The 21,203-nt window shown below is 42.3% G+C and overlaps 1 protein-coding gene across 1 annotated transcript in view; it reads right to left on the bottom strand.

Annotated features, from left to right (window-relative positions):
* LOC121199408 (neurexin-3b) overlaps nucleotides 1-17,864 on the bottom strand; it is a 260,973-nt gene extending 243,109 nt beyond the window's left edge. The window contains exons 1-5 of the mRNA XM_041064054.1: nucleotides 17,168-17,864; nucleotides 12,442-12,444; nucleotides 11,764-11,781; nucleotides 11,394-11,420; nucleotides 9,763-9,774 (exon numbers count right to left, since the gene is read on the bottom strand). Of these exons, the coding sequence (XP_040919988.1) occupies nucleotides 9,763-9,774; nucleotides 11,394-11,420; nucleotides 11,764-11,781; nucleotides 12,442-12,444; nucleotides 17,168-17,864 (757 nt within the window). The remainder of the gene's footprint in view (nucleotides 1-9,762; nucleotides 9,775-11,393; nucleotides 11,421-11,763; nucleotides 11,782-12,441; nucleotides 12,445-17,167) is intronic.
* Nucleotides 17,865-21,203: the final 3,339 nt, after the last annotated feature.

Raw genomic sequence — 21,203 nt, 5'->3', positions numbered from 1 at the left:
GTGACAGTGCAGATGTACATTTATGTAATGTGTAAACATTTCTATTCGTTGCTGTGTGTGAACAGTGCACATTTTGTGTTTGCCCAGCAGCAAAGCCAGTAATGATAGCTCAAATATTTTATGCAAACATTTTAAATATTTTGTTGAGAATGTGGCTTAACCAAGAGCAATATTCATTTGGTGATAAGCAGCAACGCAAATAAAGATGGACAAATATGTCAGTTACATATTCACATATTCTCTCGCTCTCTCTCTCTTTCTCTCTCTCTCTCGCTGTTGCGTAACCACTGACGCACTTATGATCCGTGAAAAAGTGGGAATCAGTTTTGCTCGGTTGATCCCAGAGGTCAGCAGCAGAAAGAGAGAGAACAGAGGGAGAGGAGTAAAGAGAGCACAAGGCCACAAGAGAGCGAAAAAAGAAAGTGAAGGACGGAAAGAAAACCAATCGTCAGGCTAGCATCAGTGTGCCTGGGTAAGAATTGTCCAATGTAGCTGACAATGTTTTGGGAACCTCTGCCCCTTGTCTGGGGAACCACAGATTCAGGAAATGGCTCAGATAAAGGGGATAAGGCAGAGCAGAACATAACATGACAGAGAATAATGTAAACTAAATAGGAAACAAAAAGTCAAATAAAAGAAAGGAGCAAGAGTGTGGGGAAAAACAGAAGCGAGGGAAATGACAGCAAAGAGAGAACATAGATAGAAGCTGAGAAATGGGAGAAAACATGTAAAGGAAATTAGAAGAGAGGAGACAATCGATGCCTCTCTCAGATTCTAGAGACAAATGTAATGAAACCAGTGCAAAATCTGCTTTATTCCTTTATAATAAAACTGTGAACCACAAACAGAGCAGCCTGTTGCCTCCACTTTCCAGGCACAGTTCTGAGCAATTTAGGTTCTGGCTTCTATGAACTGAAAGGGGTATGTGAAAACAATGTGAGGGTCTAATCCTGCAAAGGGAAACTCAGACCGGGTGTTGTGAATCAAGTCTTTTAATGTCATGCAGCATGGAGACAAGACATACAGTTCACAGTGTGTTCTGCAGTGTTGTCTGAATAGTGTTGTCTAGTATGACTCTTTATACCTGTAGTCAGTATGCCATAAATACCTTTCCCAGCATGAGAGACAGTAAAGGATGTCTTCTGGTCACACCAAATGTAAACAATCAGGACAACCAAATGGGGTTCACTCTCAGGCCATCTATGATATTTCCAGATCAGCAGTTTTAGATAAACAGTTCATTCTAGGAAAGATCTGTTAGCACACCTACTGTAAGCACTCAGGACAATTAACTGGGGTTCACTCCCAGGTTAGCTAAGGTCTTTCCAGATCAACAGTTACAGATGTCATTTCACTTTAGGGGACATCTGGTTTAAATGACCACAAGGTATAATCCTTATTTCCTTACAACAACTCTGGGGAGAGTTTTACAACCTGAAAGAATGTGAGCAGACTTGTACAAAGGATGGGTTTTAGGTACAGCTTAGTACTAAATGAACAATCCTAGACTTCACTTTCACTAAGGACAGATACATTGAAAAAATGTTTCCACAGGTACAGCAGGAGGAAACCCACAGGTGTAGAGGAGGAGGTCTGTATTTACACCTCATATTTTCGGACTACTTGAGCAGCAGCCGGTTAGTGCTGAAATCAATTTGACCAATGCCCTCAATTTTTGGCAACTTTGAAATCCACCTCGAGGACTGCAGTGTAGTTTCAGACTGAGTAATGAGGAGAGGCAAAGTTAAACTCAATTTCAGGGTGAGCGTCTGGCCATTAATAGCCGTTTATCAACAGCACAGCCAACGCGTGCCAAGGCCAATAAGTACCAGCTGGTGCTCTGAATCCCAACGTCTGAGGCATAACAGGAAAGTGTGTTTTCATTGCCTCGGTGACACTGAATGGATGCAAACAAACAAACCAAACCTCTGATGGCACCCAGCACCTATCTCTATCTCATGAATTTCAAAGAACATGAAGGGGAAAAAAGCCTCATTTTTTAACATGCAATCATGTGTCAGTAGGTTAAGGACTGTATTTAGAGGCTAGAGTCGCTCAGCAAATTTTTCTACCTAATACTTCGAGCAGCACAACAGCAGTAAATCAATTCAGCAGCAGTTCACTTCTGTAGAAACGAAGAATTTTTGGCTACTCTCAAAGTTGTCTACTAGCTCTCAAGAGGGTTTCCCCAAAGAGTATTGTTATGTGCAATAATATCCTTCCCAGCTGTCAGCTGTCTTAACAGAGCGTTCGCTCGTTGACATGTAAATGAACTCAATAAGATGGCGAAACAGAACTAGTGCATTAAAGGTTCCCTGTGCAATAAGTAACGCTATGAGGCAACGGTTTGATGAGATGGCAACAGTTTTGTCTGTACGGTGTGCATGATGATGAAGGTGCGCATGCGCACCCATAAAAGAGCACTGGACCAATTTATCATTTAACTTTGTTGTGGTTTATAAGAAAGTATCAAAAGCAATGCAGCTGAATAAGAGATATTTCCAGACCACATTCTTCTTCCTCAAAATCTGGTGCCTACATTACCCACAATGCAACTTACAGACTGGACAGTTTGGTCAAAGTTTAAAGTGAGTTGTGCTAGTAGCGGCTAATGCAGCCTCAAGCTGGTATCCTCAAGCAGAGATGAGGAGCAGGTTACAGAGGTCTGAGGTGCTCAAGTTAATGAATGAGTCACGTAAGCACAATGCACACCGTTAACATGTGGCTTGCATCAAAACGCCACTATAGTTTCACGTGTAAGCTTGCACACAAACAGCATCGTAAATCAATTCAGCAGCAGTTCACTTCTGTAGAAACGAAGAATTTTGGCTACTCTCAAAGTTGTCTACTAGCTCTCAAGAGGGTTTCCCCAAAGAGTATTGTTATGTGCAATAATATCCTTCCCAGCTGTCAGCTGTCTTAACAGAGCGTTCGCTCGTTGACATCTAAATGAACTCAATAAGATGGCGAAACAGAACTAGTGCATTAAAGGTTCCCTGTGCAATAAGTAACGCTATGAGGCAACGGTTTGATGAGATGGCAACAGTTTTGTCTGTACGGTGTGCATGATGATGAAGGTGCGCATGCGCACCCATAAAAGAGCACTGGACCAATTTATCATTTAACTTTGTTGTGGTTTATAAGAAAGTATCAAAAGCAATGCAGCTGAATAAGAGATGTTTCCAGACCACATTCTTCTTCCTCAAAATCTGGTGCCTACATTACCCACAATGCAACTTACAGCCTGGACAGTTTGGTCAAAGTTTAAGGTGAGTTATGCTAGTAGCGGCTAATGCAGCCTCAAGCTGGTATCCTCAAGCAGAGATGAGGAGCAGGTTACAGAGGTCTGAGGTGCTCAAGTTAATGAATGAGTCACGTAAGCACAATGCACACCGTTAACATGTGGCTTGCATCAAAGCGCCACTATAGTTTCACGTGTAAGCTTGCACACAAACAGCATCGTAAATCAATTCAGCAGCAGTTCACTTCTGTAGAAACGAAGAATTTTGGCTACTCTCAAAGTTGTCTACTAGCTCTCAAGAGGGTTTCCCCAAAGAGTATTGTTATGTGCAATAATATCCTTCCCAGCTGTCAGCTGTCTTAACAGAGCGTTCGCTTGTTGACATCTAAATGAACTCAATAAGATGGCGAAACAGAACTAGTGCATTAAAGGTTCCCTGTGCAATAAGTAACGCTATGAGGCAACGGTTTGATGAGATGGCAACAGTTTTGTCTGTACGGTGTGCATGATGATGAAGGTGCGCATGCGCACCCATAAAAGAGCACTGGACCAATTTATCATTTAACTTTGTTGTGGTTTATAAGAAAGTATCAAAAGCAATGCAGCTGAATAAGAGATGTTTCCAGACCACATTCTTCTTCCTCAAAATCTGGTGCCTGCATTACCCACAATGCAACTTACAGCCTGGACAGTTTGGTCAAAGTTTAAGGTGAGTTATGCTAGTAGCGGCTAATGCAGCCTCAAGCTGGTATCCTCAAGCAGAGATGAGGAGCAGGTTACAGAGGTCTGAGGTGCTCAAGTTAATGAATGAGTCACGTAAGCACAATGCACACCGTTAACATGTGGCTTGCATCAAAGCGCCACTATAGTTTCACGTGTAAGCTTGCACACAAACAGCATCGTAAATCAATTCAGCAGCAGTTCACTTCTGTAGAAACGAAGAATTTTGGCTACTCTCAAAGTTGTCTACTAGCTCTCAAGAGGGTTTCCCCAAAGAGTATTGTTATGTGCAATAATATCCTTCCCAGCTGTCAGCTGTCTTAACAGAGCGTTCGCTCGTTGACATCTAAATGAACTCAATAAGATGGCGAAACAGAACCAGTGCATTAAAGGTTCCCTGTGCAATAAGTAACGCTATGAGGCAACGGTTTGATGAGATGGCAACAGTTTTGTCTGTACGGTGTGCATGATGATGAAGGTGCGCATGCGCACCCATAAAAGAGCACTGGACCAATTTATCATTTAACTTTGTTGTGGTTTATAAGAAAGTATCAAAAGCAATGCAGCTGAATAAGAGATGTTTCCAGACCACATTCTTCTTCCTCAAAATCTGGTGCCTACATTACCCACAATGCAACTTACAGCCTGGACAGTTTGGTCAAAGTTTAAGGTGAGTTATGCTAGTAGCGGCTAATGCAGCCTCAAGCTGGTATCCTCAAGCAGAGATGAGGAGCAGGTTACAGAGGTCTGAGGTGCTCAAGTTAATGAATGAGTCACGTAAGCACAATGCACACCGTCAACATGTGGCTTGCATCAAAACGCAGCTATAGTTTCACGTGTAAGCTTGCACACAAACAGCATCGTGACACGGGTCATTACTGGTTGATGTGTGTTAGCGGATGATTATATGCGACTGGCCAATTTCCAAGCACATTATTTCTCTGAAATAGCAGCAGTTTTATCGTGTTTGCTTCCCAGAACAGCATATCAAATAATATGAGATGCTGTGTGACGCACATGACATACACACTTGAAATGGAACAAACTAAATACGCTGCAGTATCTCTCATACACCAAAGCATAACTTCTCTGATGGTTGTTCACTCTATATGATCACTGTTTTTGAGGAGGGCAGTATGTGGGTATATGGGACTATTGCCTGAAGCTACTGTGCAAGACTGGAAACAAGGTACTGTAAACCGAAGCCACTGAGATATCTCTGGTTTAGAAGTGGCAAAGTCAGTGAACTAACCAAAAAGCTCTGAAGGGAATGGACATAAATCCCACTGAAGCCTGGCAGCATCTGTGGACAGGCAGTAAGCACCAGCATAGTGCTCCCATCTTGAGCCTGACTGTGATGTGAGGCTCATGAATGTCCACAGTACTCTGAACTGGAGAGGTACAAAAAAAAAGTGTAAGGAGCAGGAGGAGAGAGAAAGTGAGAAAGGCTAACTAGAATACAGAGGCAGACAGAGATGAATAGGGTGGGACAAAGGCTGAGAGGGAGACTGAGAGAGATGGAGTCAGAGTCAGAAGAGAGGTGACAGGCAGGGAGAGAATATATATATACAGAGAGAGGGAGGGAAGGGGAGAGACAGAAACAGTGTGTGTGACAGAGGCAGAAAGCAAAAATCTTGTCTGTGTGAACTTTGTGGCAGGACTTTGAGGGGATAATTAGGGAGAGTGACTCCAGAAGTGGAGAATAAGTTCTCGGTCCTAAGCCTTCATGCGGGGGATTAGACTCGGGCTGAACTCCTCACTCCTCCTCCTCTCCTTCCCTCCCAGCACATTCACTGCTCTCTAAAGTGGACTCGCCCCCATTGCCAAGTTATGTCCAAAGCAACCACAGCAGCGCTCTTTCTCTGTCCACCCCTGTCCCAACAGTTTCATCACAGAATGAGATATTCACCTTTTCTGTCTCATCTACAGCACAGGGAGCGAGTACAATTACAGAAAACAACATTCACACTGTAGTACTCTTCATTACCCTGCAATAATTTGCAGTGTAACACTATCATGTATAGGGTGTGTAATTATGACACTCATAGTTCAATGAGACCACATCAGCATGGTGTTAAATTAACTCTGGATTGCATATTTCAAGGTGTATATTCTGACCTTCCTGTGTGTGTGTATTCAAGTAAAATTATTTAATCTTTTATCATGTTAGAAAGAAGACTGACTTATAAAAGCGAAACATTTTACGGTGCACAGACATTTTTTTGCGTTCAAAGGAAAGCCATTAGGTAATGCTGGCAAGCAAGACCTGCAGGCTGCAGCTTAGAGTTTCATATGTGACCTTGGACTACACTGTCAAATCCTGATGAAAACCAGTGTCCAATGAAAGCACATCATTGATGAGACATAGGGGAGAAAATAATTATGTCACGTCAGCAAGTGCAAAAGAGGACACCATGGTCCAAATGTGTTTCATGTTTTTTTTGTATTACCGTAACCACATCAGAACAAAATCTGCTAAGGAAGTGTTTTGCCGGGTACCCATTCACAATACTTCTTTCCATAGATTTTCAATTGGATTAATATCAGGTCTCATTGCAGGCCACTTCAGACCGGTCCGATGGCTGCTTTCAGATGTATGTTTTGGGTCATCATCCTGCTGGTGGAGCCATGACCTGTTGCTGAGACAGAGCTCTCTGACACTGGATAGTGTGTTTCACTCCAGAATGCCCCGATAATCCACTGATTTCATTGTGCCCTGCACAGATTCATGGCTGTGGTCACAGGAACATCAGACTACTTAGAGACGGTCTCCTAGCCTGTACCTTGTCCATGTTTAGCAATTATTTTCCTCCTTATCTTGTCAGACATCTCTCTTCATTTCTTTCTCTTTTCTAAGTTCAGTGTGGTGCACACGATACCAGACAGCACAAAGAGAACTTTTCTCCTATAAGGCTGAAGGACTGATTATAAGATTGAATTGAAGACAGCAGTCTACTTGAAATATCACTACAGTCTACGGTTTATTTAATCGCCACATCTAAGGGTTACCGATATTTTTTTCCAGGTCATTTTAGAATATCTTTGAAGAATAAGCAGGAATTCAGCTCTTTTCACAGCTTTTATATTTTATTCTAAGGGAAACCACGGGCATGCAGGTATGCATGACAAAAGAGCTTTTAATTTCAACACTTTTCCAGAAGAACAGAGCGTTGTTTCTATGAGGTGTAAGGGTACCAACACTCTTGGCCACATCTGTAATTACCAGAGTGTAAATGCAAGCCCTAGCCATCAGATCTCATTATCCAGTTGACATATTTAGATATGTTCCGAATGTCAGCTGAAAATGAGGTCTTTTAATAGGTCTTTGATTGGTACCTGGGTCCACATGAAGACTGTCCTTTCAGTTCGGTTCACTCAGATGAACATAGATTATCTTAAAAACATTCTTATTAATTGTAAATATTAATTATTCGTAGAAATAAATACATAAATTGTAATATTTACTTATTTATTTAAGAACATTTCAACCACTAAAACCTGAAAACAGAGATATTATATGTGCAGTCTAATAAACTGTACATGGAGGTTAAAGTGGAGCATGTTGTTAACTGGAGCAATGTTGCTAACTGGAGCACAGTCCCTGGTCCGCTGCCATGGCTTCTAAAAAGTTTGCTATATCGTCAAAGCTATGCATCAAAAAAGTTCCATCTGTGAGCCAAGAACAATCGGGGCCTCTCTGACTGCAGGGGACTAAAACTTTCTCAATAGATGGCTCGGGGTACATGCGGCATCAGGCCCAGATTTGAGTACAGGGATGACGAGATGCTCCATATTTATCATTAGAAATACGTGGCCTTACAACACTGACATGCTCCCCTGGTCCTTTAATCTGCAGCACTCTGTCCTTTCTCCTTCTTTCGCCTTCAGCCCCTTCCCCCACTCTTTCTAGTCTCTCCTCTCGGGTTTGTTCTCCCCAGCCTCCCACTTACCGTGCCCTCTGACCACTGTGCCATTTACAGTACATACGCACAACTGCAGAGACATGAATCTAATAGCACAGGGACCTGCTGTAAGGCACATCCTCATTTTACACATCATGGTCTCCGTATTCCACAATATTAATAACTTACGTAACATGAACATGGTCTTGTCTGTGTGCTTTAGAATCATCTCCTGTTATATCTCTAATGATAGTTAAGCAATTATTTAGCCACCATTCTGACACCATAATTCATTAATTTTCATGGCATAGTTATTCCTTTACACACAAAAGTCAGCAGCCTACCCAGGGATCATTGCAGGGTTAATATAGATATAGAAACAATCATTCACACTTGCACTTATGGGTTATTTAAAGTCCCCCAGTCCATCTGATTTGCATGCTGGAGAAAACTGGAACGCCCAGAGGAAACCCCCACGGACTCCACATAGAAAGGCCCAGAGCTGTGCGTCAAACCTGGGTTCTTCTTGTTCCGTTATGCAACAGCACTAACAACAAACCGCTGTGGGACCTCTCACTACACACTGACGGGCCCACTGCTACATAATATGCTGATGTGATACAAGTGTAAGGGAATTCTGTTCCCATCCACAGGGGGGAACACAGTGCAGGGTCTCATGCAGTGGCAGTTGTTCAGAATAGTGAACACAGACAACTCATACATGTTAAAGTTTCACTGTAATCGCATTTCTGCCAAAAATCAGAAAATACATAACTTTTCTTTACTTCATATCAGTCAAGACAGAGGATCATATAGTCACTGACAGTCCTCTAAGTCCTTTCCCTGAACTGCAACTGTCCAAGTGTGCAGGGCGCTGGCTGTCTTTCATTTTATTTATTTATTTATTTATTTATTTTAGCATTAACACCAAAAGCAAATGTTAGCATGTCTGGCTAAGTAGCGCATTAGTAGTTCCCCACTGTGAGGGGAACTGGTGAGGAAGCGGACTTTTGGCCTGGGACTAGACCCAGCTTTAGTTATTTACCAAGATATCAAGTGCATTTTACAACACAATCTTATAAAAAAATAGTCACATGGAAAACTCTAACTTAGCCAACTATATATTCAGTTGTTCAGAATAGCAAACACAGGCGACTCACACATACCACTGTAGTCAAACTTACTGCAACACACTCACAATTCACTGTTTTCTTCTATCTAGCTGAAGGAGCCACACAAACATACGCACATATGACCACACACAACCACACAGTGTATCGCATGGCTTTGATAAATGAATAATGAGGATATTCTCTACACGACTGCAATAGACAAAAGCCGCTGCTATGACCTCATTCAAATGAAGCCAAATGTCAGGTCAAATTCACCAATCAGCTCCTTTTCAACAGACGTCGAACTGTCACATCCAATTAAGCACTTACACATACACACACAAATACATGTGTGCCTCGTCTTCGCACATGCAGTCGATCATTAATATTTACTGTTTGCAAAGACACTGAATAATTCATCGTAGAGCAAACTACGACTATCATCATTTTAAATTTAACAGTGATAATCAACTGAAAATCTCTCGTCTCCAGCACAGACACCATATTTATTTCCATCTCCGCTCATCTGCTCAATCGCTCATCCTTCATGCAACAATAAATACGGGCGCTCGTTAGCTGGAAAGCATCGAGTCCCCTGAATTTTCTCTCTCTCAAACACACAGACGAGCATATGCACACATTTAATGAACACACATAATGAATGATTAACCAGTGGCAGCACAAGCGCAAATTCAACACACACACACACACACACAAACATCAAGACACAGACACAGCTCTTCCAGCGCAGATAAGAGTACAGTAAGGAAAAAGGGATTTGCTGTACCTTTGTTTCTACCTACAGTTTTTGGAGAGGAGAAAGGATCCGTAGAGATAAAAGAGGGAAGAGTGTCATCCCGCGCAGAGCACCAGAGAAAGACAGCAAAAAGTAGGGATAAGCTATTGTTAGTGTACCGTAAGCCTGCACACTGCCAACTGACACTTTCATGCAAAATGTCGACAATCATGCAAATGGTGGTGAAATGAAAGAAGCAAATATGGACAGCAGACAACTGACACTTCACAATTTTAGCCTTCTGTGTTTTCTTTTTTCTTTATCTTTCTGGGAATTGTGTCTCTACGCTAAGGTCACACCAGAAAGAGGCACGTCAAAATTTATTTGTACATCCTCTGAAAATAAGTGGTACTGGAAGCTTGGTGACTTGAGGGTCACGCAGTTGCTACGATTTATTGTGGCCAGTTGCGTTTGAGGCAAAATGGAAATGAAGAGGAACACTCTATTGACCCCCCTTGTTATTCAGAAGAGGAAAAGGAAGGCTATGAAGAAAAAGTTTACAGCACAGCTAACATAACCACTTTCTCAATTCTGGACTCTCCACTTATCTCCCTTACCTTAAAGGTCAGCTCTGTCAAGACAGTTTACAAGCATGCGAAAGTACATCAGGAATTTACTTTACATTTGCACGCAAGTCCAAAGATCCTGGCAACTCCAATGAAGTGAAAAATTATTTCTGTATAAAGTTTCACTGCTCTAAATGCTGGTGTGACAGAACCCTCACACGGGCCTCCTCTGTGACGCTCACTGTTCCTCAACTGTGCCACAACAGAATATTGATACTGGAGGACTCTACAAAATCTCAGATTACGTTCAGTGATGTTTCACTAATGCCAACGTAACCAGAATAATGGGAAGACTGAAACTTTCTGAAAATAAAATTGTTTTGTCATCTGTTTTCCAAGATCATGAATGAACTTACTAGAGTATGGTTTAGGTCAGGCAAAGATTGTGCTTACTGCAAATTAACAACAGTTAAAGTACAGTTAAGATTAGGCAGCTAAAACACTTGTGCACTACCTAACCTTGATACTTTCTGCTCCTTACCTTCCTCTGTTCCCCTCTTTATCTCCCATACCAATCCTTGTCTTCCTCCTCTAAGCTGTCTCCCTGAATTCCACTGATTTCCTTATCCGCCCTCCTGCTCCCCTGCTTTTTATGCTCCCCTCCTTTTTATGCTCCCCTCCCTCCCTCCCTCCACTATCCGGTCACTGCAAAGGTCAAGTCAGAACAGTGGAGTGTGTCACTGCATGTTAGCTGTGGAACTGAGAGCAGTCCACAATTATGTAATACACAAAAACCTGGGCGAAATGAGGGTGAGGAGGCACAGAAGCATAGAGAGAAAGAGAGTGAGGGACAGAGAGAGGGAGAAAGATGAAGGTGAGGTGAGGAACATGCCATGCCGCCATGCACCCTTCCCCAGCAACACACACACACACAAACCCTCCCACTTCTTTTCAGCAACAATGGGAGCACAGCAACACACAAATGCACATGGACAGGTAGCGAAGGCACACAGCGCAAAAATTAGGCCCCAAATCCAAGTCAGGCAGTGAGTGAACCAAAAAAAAAAAAAAAAAAAAAAACACAACAGAGATCTACAAAGAAAAAGAAGAGAGTACCTTGCTCTGCCTTCAGGTGTGCGAGGCCTTGAAGAGGAAAAAAATCAGACAGGAAGAGAGAGAAAATTTGAGGAACAACAGCACACCAATACTACACTTGTATTGTCATTATGCATGCTTTGCATGATGGCAAACCATGGCTATCACACTTAAAAGCAAAGCTTTCTAAAGTGCATTTGAAAGCTTTCTGTTGAAACAGACAAATGACTAATAAAGAGAGCAACACAGTATGTGAATATAAAGTAGCTCTGCAAGTTGTTTACTGAATAAATGTCAATATCAAATGCTGTATCAGGATTACTGGTAAGTTTTGCTTATAGTTTGAAACTCAGTGCCTAAGTAATTTCCATGTGACCTTCCTGAGACTCACCTGGTTTTCTCTGGACTGCTGCGGAGTTGTTAGAAGAAAGGAGAGAAAGCAAAGAGAAGTCCTGCATTAGTGACACACTACAGCCGCTTTTGCATGTGGGTCTAACATGCAAAACATACCACACTTCTAAGCACCGTGTTGCCATGTAAGGGCCAAAGAGCTGCCCCTTGACATGCCTGATCAAAATGACTAGTTCAGTGTAAAACCCTGTGGAGAAAAAAAAACACAGTTTCATCTGTCCCATCCTCTCTGGGAACCAGATTGACGTGACACCTTTGGAAATCAACTCTTTTACATTTCGAATATTGGTACAGAAACATAATATTCTGCATCTTGTATCACACAGAGTGCCTCACACACATAGAAAGAGACATAAATCCACACCCCTGAGGATTTATGGTGTTGTGAGGTTTGTGGATCTCAGGACGCTTCTTCTCAGACCCATGTCGTTCTCCTCCACTTCCGCTTTTACCCTTTTAACCCACCCCCCCAACATTTTATTCACTGCAAACCCAAATTCATCACACCCCTTGTGGTTTCTCGGGGAATGCTCACTGTGGGATTCCTGTAATTCACAGTATGGCATGGCAAAATAAAAAAATAAAATAAATAATCCACACATTAAGCTTCATCCCTTGCGGCAAACATCCTCACCAGGATCTCACCCGTGGATGACACCTTCTGGTTATCAAACATGCCAGTTTGATTTAGGGCACGTGGGAGATCAGTGAGTGCATTCAGTTTCAGTTGTATATGTGGTTCTGTGTCACATTTTGATCCAGGATTCTGTTTTTTTGTCTTGTTTTGTTTTGTTTTGTTTTGTTTTGTTTTGTTTTGTTTTTTTTGTCTCAAATGTGGTGCTTGTGGCCTAAAATGAATTTTGAGAGATTTCTGTAATGAGAGCCTCTAAACAGCAGCACACACTGGCACGAGGAAATGAAACAAATCTTAATTACAGTCGGCTCCAATATACAATATCAGATGTTGATTTGACCGTCTTGGTCTCTGCCCAGGCTGGCCTGGTCTGTTTCCCATCCCCTTGATATAACTGGGGATTTTCATGAGTTATTTTTTTCTCCTCAACAGCATTAAGTCCTTGTTAGATGTCAAATTTAACAAACTCAACACAAGACAGAACTATCATTTGAGGGGAGGCGTAGTGAGACAAATTCTATAGAAGCCGTTGGTGAAGGTGAGGGGAGATTTCCTCCTGTCTAAGGGAGTCCAAAATGGCTGCTACTTCTCCTCCCACACGAGAAAGGATGACATTGGCAGAGGAAAGGGAAGGACGAAGCATGGAAGAGGGGGGAAGGGAAATAGTGGCCAGCTGATGGACAGCAGCACAGCTCCAGCTCTCCAGATCTGGGGTACTTAGAACCCCTGAATGTATGGGCCTAACTGAGCAAGCACACGTTTTTATCTGACTGTGCAAATGCTCGCGCTCAGTAAGTGCACATATACTCCGCATGCGTGTTTGTGTATTAAATGCTCAGTTTCCCATGTAGATAAAACCCTTTCTCTTGATGCGACAGCGTCCAGAACAAGCCAATGTGCTGTGGAGGACATGTGGTCCGACCGTAATCCCCTGCTCTATTTTACCAGCAGTTTCACCACTCAAATCCAAACATAATTTTCAGCTCGGGCACTAGACACAAATGCCCTCTGCACTGGAATCAGGCAAGTCCCTGCACCATTTTTTTTTCCTTTTTTTCCCCCTGACCTACTTTTTATAGTAAGATTATTGTAACTGTCATTTTTTCCATGTCTGTTTATTAATCCCCAAAGCTAAGCCTGAAGGCACCATTTCAGCACTTGCTTAACAGTTTGCTTGCCCTAGCCTTCAATTACTAGCCTTCCATCAAGCCAGTGAATATTTTTTAAGCAAAAGGGAGCCTTAAACTGTCCATTACAAATGCAGGATGTAGGACTCCAACTGAGGAAACGAGCGATTATTTTACATATTCATTAAACATTCCAGTGTAGCTCTTAATAACCTTGACCTTATGCATATCTCATTGTAACTGTAAAAACCCCAAGGTATTCAAGAGACTTCATAATGTCACCCCCATTAATTTAATTGAACAGAATGAGGGACAATATCGAGATCATTACCATAAAAGATACTGATATTTGCACAGCTAATAACGGCAGCAGAATCAAGTTAATATTAAAGATGACTCTGCAGAAAGAAGCAGTTTAAGAGTTATCAACACAGCACAAGACAAAACTCTGTAGATACAGCAGCGGCATTTACTTGGCAAAGTCAACACGTGAGGAGAGCGAGTGGTGAGTGGTGTCTAATTTCAGCTCATTGCCCTGACACAGTTAGTCACACTGATACATCCTGATCCACATGGGAGGAGAGACTGAACATGTGTTTTATGGCCAACTGTTTATGGTGCTAAGCTGCTAGTCGAGCTGGATAGTTTGGGAAGAGCTCAGATAGAGACAGGATTGTCTCATGATCATCACTGAGGTGAAAAAATAAGGCTTGGGTGGTAGGCTAACCAAGCTATCCCACGATAACAAGAAATGCACACCCAAAAACGAGCAAACCGTGTGGGAATGGATGGTTTTTTTTTTTTTCAGGGCACAAGTGGCACAAACAGGCTCTACCGCTCTTTCCCATGCCATTTTCTCATCTCATGTTAATTCTGCCCACTTCTCGTATTTCCCCTCTAGGCCAGTGGGCTAGCAGGCTACCATTAGGAATACGGCTGGCAAAATGCTTCCAAGGCCCAGTCCACTCAGTCAGTCAGCCATCTGCCCGCTTTAACGAGCAGCTCCGGGGCCTCGCCGCTCCTCAAACGTGTGTGTGTGTGTTTGTGCGCACGACCGTAAATGCAAATGTGTCTGAGTGCGAGCATGCAAGGCCCGGGCCATGCAGCCTGATAATGTAACGTATAAATATTCACAGGTTTGACAGATTGCTTTCATTGCTCGTTAATGTGCAGCATAATCAACAGTATGCCGACAAAGACAGGTGTGCTAAGCAGTTGTTCACATCTAACTGCAACCAAACAGCAACAGTTTGATCACTCTGAGCATCCCCCAAATATATACTGTGCGTTAAAGTTGCTTGAACGGTAAGTATTTTGCCACTTATGGACATAGGAACTTAACAATAATTTTAAAAAATCCTGTGCTAGTTTGCCGACAGACAGTTTGAACTGACGGTGGTGTTTGTGCAAGCATTTTCCGGGGCAAATTAGCCATCTCTGTTCTCATTATTCTCCTAATTATGGTTCCCAGTCTCTGTGGCATAATCAACAATCAGCCACATCAGTTAATGGGAAGGCAGAAAAGAGCAGCAGTCAGATCAGCTGGGAAGCTAACATGACTACCCTCCCTGCCTCTTTCACTGCCTCACGGCAGCAGAAAATGGAGGAGGGGTGTGTGAATAGATGTGTGTGCGAGAGAGAAAGACAGACAGACAGAGGAAGTAAGCAGGGGGTTGTTCGTGTCCAACAGCTGACCTCCTGGGACAAATTGGGGTACAACAGGCCTGTGGTGAAAGCACTCGTCATACTTGCTCTGCCCTGCGGCTGAGATATGACCATCTCTTTCCCTGTCCAAGCTGTCTGGATGAGTCGCAAGCGCACTCTTAAAACCTTGGTTGTTTTAACACAAGGATGTCATAGTTCTCCTGTCAGCTCTCAGGAGGCTCTCAGACAAATGGACCACCTCCTCCTCCACCTCCGCCTCCGCCTCCTCCTTCTTCTTCTCCTCTATCAACTGTTCAACACAGGCAATGAGCAAATGGGATGAAGCAAAAAGGAGGCAAGTCCAGTCCGTCCGCTTGACTGCTCCGCAACCAGCACATCGCGTGCTGTCCTGAACAATGCCACAGGCTAGCGCTTGGGATTTAAGCTCCAAACAGCTTAGTTTGAGCAGCAAATGATCGGACATATTATGAAACCAAATGCAGCAAAAACCGCTGGACGGAAATCTGAAAATACACATTTTAAACGCGTGCTAAAATGGTGACAAATAATCTTAACTGTATGAGACACAGTTTTAAATAGCTTGCAATCAGTGCTGTAGCATTCAGTGAGCATTCCCCTGATTTTTTGGCAAAATGGAGTCATCCCTCAGCCATGTCAGTCTGATTTAGGCAGGCAGGAAGTGGGTCAGCAGTGGAGGAAATCTGACATGGGTCTGTTCACACCAAGTTATCCTTTACAATCCATACGCATGAAGAGAAGAGTTAAGTGTGTAAGATTCTAGTGAAATTGTGTATTCTCTGGATTACTGATCCAAATATGAAAAATAGAATATTTTCATGATGTTAGAGTTGCAGTACCAAAAAAGAGGAAATAAATCAAGTTATTACTGGCATCAGAAGGCATTGATCTCAAGGTTGCAGGTTGTAGGTTTTGTAGGTTTTAACATTAAGCAGCCCTCTACCAGCCAGGGTAGGGCCATAAAAATTGAAAGTAGCTCAGTGTACAGGAAAAATTATTTTTTAGTATTTCCTGGAGTGGAAGGGAAAGCATCACTTTAAAAAGTGTGTCCTGCATTATATCATTATTTAAAAAAAAAAAAAAAAAGCTTTGTATGCCTATATCTTTTAAGGTGTGGATCTCATTACACTAGCCCCAAAAAAAGAGATGGCCTTGCCAGAGAAGCAGAGGAAAAACAGATGAAGTTGTTTCTCATCCAAACATTGTGTGTACCTTCAGGTCCCTGTACCACCTTGCAAGAGCTGAATACATTTAATGGAGAAAAGAGAACTGAGTGTTGTAATTTTAGTCATATCAGCTAATACCATTTCCACCGCTTCCTCATCAAAAGTAATAACTGTGAAGGGAGAGGAAATGCTGAGCACATCACCTCCAATTTAACTCCCACATGAAATATGAACACTTTCTAAAAGAAGCTGCGAGAGCAACAACTTACAAAGAAATACTCTGATTCTATGTCCTGTGTGAATTGCATTAAATCTTTCAAACACATGGGAGTATACCTGCCCTTGCTTCATATAAATTACACTGAAATTACACTGGTGTGTAAATGCTACATTGCAATCAATGCACATTTTTCAAGGCATTTCATAAATGAAGTTTGGGGCGGCACAAATCACATTAGGCGTAGCGGGAATAGCAACATAGTTATGGAAATTAAATCTAATTTCAGCAGTCTGTATTGAGATTTATAGTGTGGCAAAATACACTGAGTTTTAAGGCACACACAATAAGATCACTTTAACAGCATATATCTGATGCAAAAAGCAAATACGAATGGTTGATGTAATCATTTTCTCACTGTATACCTGGAGGCAGACAGCAAACTTACTGTTAGGTCAGTTCTAAATTTGTAAGGAATCCCTCTGAATTTTTTTTTACAAAGATTTTAATCAATATTCGGTGCTTGACACAGAAAGCTCTGGAGCCAGCCATCCTACCTTCAGTGCAGTATCGACCTACATATCCAGTTTTGGAGCAGTCACAGTAGGTTTCTCCATCTGCCAGCGAGCAGATCCCGCCATTCTCACAGGGGTTCTCTGTGCAAAGGCCCATCATCTCCAAGCGTACTTTCTGACTATTGATGAGCGTGGGCAGCTTACTCCCATAACTGAGGTCTGTAATAATTCCCTTGAATGGTGGTAGCTCACGGACAGAGGGCAAGGTGATGGCAGATGTGCGGATGTCCCCCGGGAGCCCTCCAAGGAAGAGGTCACTGACTATCTTCATGAACTGACGCTGGGGCCGCACCTCTTCCGTCTTGGTCTGGCCATCCACGGCCAGGCCAGTCCGCAAATTGTGCCTGTTGATGGCGGCAAAGTGCCAACGGCTGTCGTTGACCATTTTATCAGAGGTGATGGTGGTCTCGGCGCAGTCGATGCTGACACGAAGCTGCAGCTTACCCTCAGATACTGTGAGAAGCAGAAAATCGCAATATCCGCCGTCGTCAAAGTAGAGCAGCAGGCCTTCCGATTCTGAAGTCTTGAACTGAAATGTCAGGTCACTTCTGGAGCTGGCGTCCCAGCGCAGGTAGCGAGCCCACTGACCCTCGGAGCCAGTAAACTCCAAGCCTACGCTCAGGCCCAGCACAGTACTTAGCAGCAAGAGGACATGCCCAGGTAGGCTGTTGGGATTCATTGTAGAGAATAACACGGTGTATCAGAAGAGGGTCAGAACTGGAGATAGATCCTCAAAGTGATAATAACATCTGATTATGGCTGTGATCCAGGATTTATCTGCTGAATGTTATATTCCATATAGATAGCTTTACAGTCAAGCAGAGAATGCAATATCCCTTTTTCTTTTGTTTTTTGTTTTTTTCTTTTACTTTTGAAGCAGATCTAATGTTAATAATGGGTGGAATCTAATCTTCCCAGTCAAGTCTATGCAGAGACACATGGAAAAAAAAAATCTAATTTCCACACAAAGTGGACAGGTGAAAGTGCTAAGATGAAGGTGATCCTTGGTGTGTTGTGTCAGTGATTCAGAGCTGCGTCTTGCGCTTTTTCTTTGAGGCGACTTCCTGGATTGAAGTACATAACCTTCATCGCCGGTCCAGTTTCGTGCCCCATGGTTTGATCTCCAGCTTCAGACAGACCTCTGAGAGAACTACAGGAAAAAAAGAAGAAAAAAACTCAATTTAATCAAGAAGTTATTATTTTTTTGTGTCAATTGGCACAACAAAGAAGCCACCAACAAATAAAATATGATGATATGAAATATGTAGTGGGCCATTAGTATAGTATGAATACATACACCTATAAGATATAAAACATGAGTACAATAACATGTATGTAATCAACAACTATCCAGTAAACTAGCTCTACAAAAAATATTTTTTGAGGGTTAAAATGTTGCATTTTGATAGATACTGAGTGAGAAAGCTGTTAATTTCACTGCAAGGTCATTTTAGGCTGCATTTTGTAATGTTGTTACATTATATTAGAATATATCATTGTAATTAAGCCAGGTCCAATTAACAGTGTTTTTCAGAACAAGCAAAGTAGAGCAAACAGCACCAGCTTTTGTGCCAACAAGTTAAGTAAAATATACAGAAATGCCTTGCAGATAAACAAAATTATGCCCATGAGTTTAGATCAAACTGAAAGAGGATATTGAGCACACCAATTCAATGCAGATTTGACTCTCCATGTGGCCATTAAATGCCACTAAATAACCACTTATAACATCCATTAAAGGTTTACGAGCATTTTATGCAGGGTTCCATTTCTACCAATTACCCATTTTATTTGAAGATCAACTCAAATAATCGTTCAGAGTTTTAAAGCCTTAATTTGAGAATAAGGGTCCCAAACAGTAGTAGCACAACACAAAAATTTTGCGAGGAAAAAAACCAAAAACATCCAGTAGACTGCTCTTGCCGATGCTGTGATGAGTGAAAATCCATCGAGGTGAGCCAGAACATGTGTTTAGCCTCAAACGTTAGCCTGCTATCTGTAAGGGCCTGCTGGGACCCTGATAAGTATGACTAATTATCCACCGCCACTCTTTCTCTCATTTGCATGTCTTTGGGGGATTACAATCATAAACAGCTATTCAGAAAGATGTTATGGTGGTACCACTTAATATTTGAATCCCGTCACTATTACCATTTTTTAAATTTTCTTTCAGTGAATATATATTCAAATTATTTCATCATCGAAACCCAGATGGCACTGGTATGGAATATCAACTAGCGCACTAGTCCTCGCTTGCTCCACCTGCACATATTCAGTTCTGTTTAAATTTGCTCTGCAGAACTAGAAATGATTCACATGGTGAAACCTTATATGTGTGTGTACTCTTCCAGACCTTTGCCCTTGCAATTGTTTTGGCAGTGGGCAGCCCACCAGACAAACGCATTGTCCAATCATGACAGTAGCACAGAACCATGCAACACAATAGGCCCTTTAACCACCTGCCCTGAATAGTTAATCTTGCTGCAGCAGGCAAGCTATTGAATTCTAGTAACTGATACCTAATGCTAATGCACTGTGTGTGCACGCATGTGTATCCCTGTGCTCGAGTGAGCATGTGTGTGCCTTTCTGACAACACCGAGTTGCCCGGTTCAATCATTGTCTTTGTCTTAAAAGTGACTCAGTGAGACAGCAAAGAGGTTTAAAGGCTCTGTGAAAGAAAGAAAGAAACCCTGGACACAGCAGTGTCAATCCAACCCACCAACGATATGTGCTGTGTATGTGTGTTCCTACAATAAGCAAAGTCTTATGTGCCCATGAAACCTGAGATGCCAGTCTCCTATGGAAATTAGCCGTGGCCTCTATTCAGTTAACATGACTTATTGTGTGTATTGCCTAACAGAGGCATCAGGTGTCCCTGTGGGCCATAGATGTGACACTGAATGCTAACAATGCTAACATGTTCTCTTTGAGTTAACTAAAGCACGAATAGAGATTTCTTTCCTCCAGTGTATGAAAGGCCTTTTTTTCCACAACAACATCACTCACATTTAACCCTAAACATTTACAACATTTTTTATAAGGCTATATAGTTCATATTCAGTTATCAGAAATCCTCCAACAATATCTAATTTAATGTCAAAAGCTAGCTAGCTAGCCAGCCCGCAGCTAGCCCGCAGGCTAAGCTAAATGAGGCTAATGTGGTGACAAGTCAAATTTCACACGGAATATTTTACTGACACTTTCCCTCACAGGCTTGTTATGAAAGATGCCCTTCAGCTAACCTCACGCCTGATAGCATACTTAGCAGTTCTCACTCTAGAGGGCAAAAAAAAACGCAAATTAAAAAGCTATTTTTGGCTACTTTAAAGTATGTGTGCTCAAGGTGCCTGGGTAGAAACTTGTTTTTCCTGTATAAAAACAGTAGGCCACGTGTGTTAAAAAAAAAAAAAAGGAAGGTATAGCTACCTTGAAGTCGTGGACCCTCAGCAGTAACGTTAGCTGCCTCCTGCTCTTGATAGAGTTATAACTATACTAGAATAAACACATATTTTCCGGGATATATACACGTTGAATTATTAAAGAGTGCGGGATATGAGATGACCTGCACGGGATACCGTCACTGACTGGCCATAAATGATGCATTGATGCACACAGCCTCGGCGCAGCAGATTTATTGACATGTTTTGTAATATAGCCTAGCCCCCATCACGCACTGGAGACCCCTCTGTCCCCCGCTGTGCTCCCTGTCTATCACAAGCTTCAGCCCGCAGGAACGATTTAATCCGACATCAGTCACAGCACAGACAAGGGTATCCTACATTGGGAGTGTGTGCGGACCTGCTAGTCTACTGGTGAGACAAAGTCTGGTCCAGGGACCACCACAGGGGCTTTATAGGACATCAAGCGGTCACCAGCAAAACGTGGACAGCGATAGTTGATAATTTCAGCATTTTCATTTGCCAGAAAATGAGATGTGTTCAATGCGTGCATTGATCACGTGTGAATGTATCCCCCAAATCCAGCTCTAATGGTTTCTCTGGGCAAATAAAACTTGTT

Source organism: Toxotes jaculatrix, chromosome 19 (assembly GCF_017976425.1).
Source record: "Toxotes jaculatrix isolate fToxJac2 chromosome 19, fToxJac2.pri, whole genome shotgun sequence".
In the NCBI taxonomy this organism is placed as follows: domain Eukaryota; kingdom Metazoa; phylum Chordata; class Actinopteri; family Toxotidae; genus Toxotes; species Toxotes jaculatrix.
Note: the sequence above shows the minus strand (reverse complement) of the source record. Positions and strands in the feature narration are given on the sequence as shown.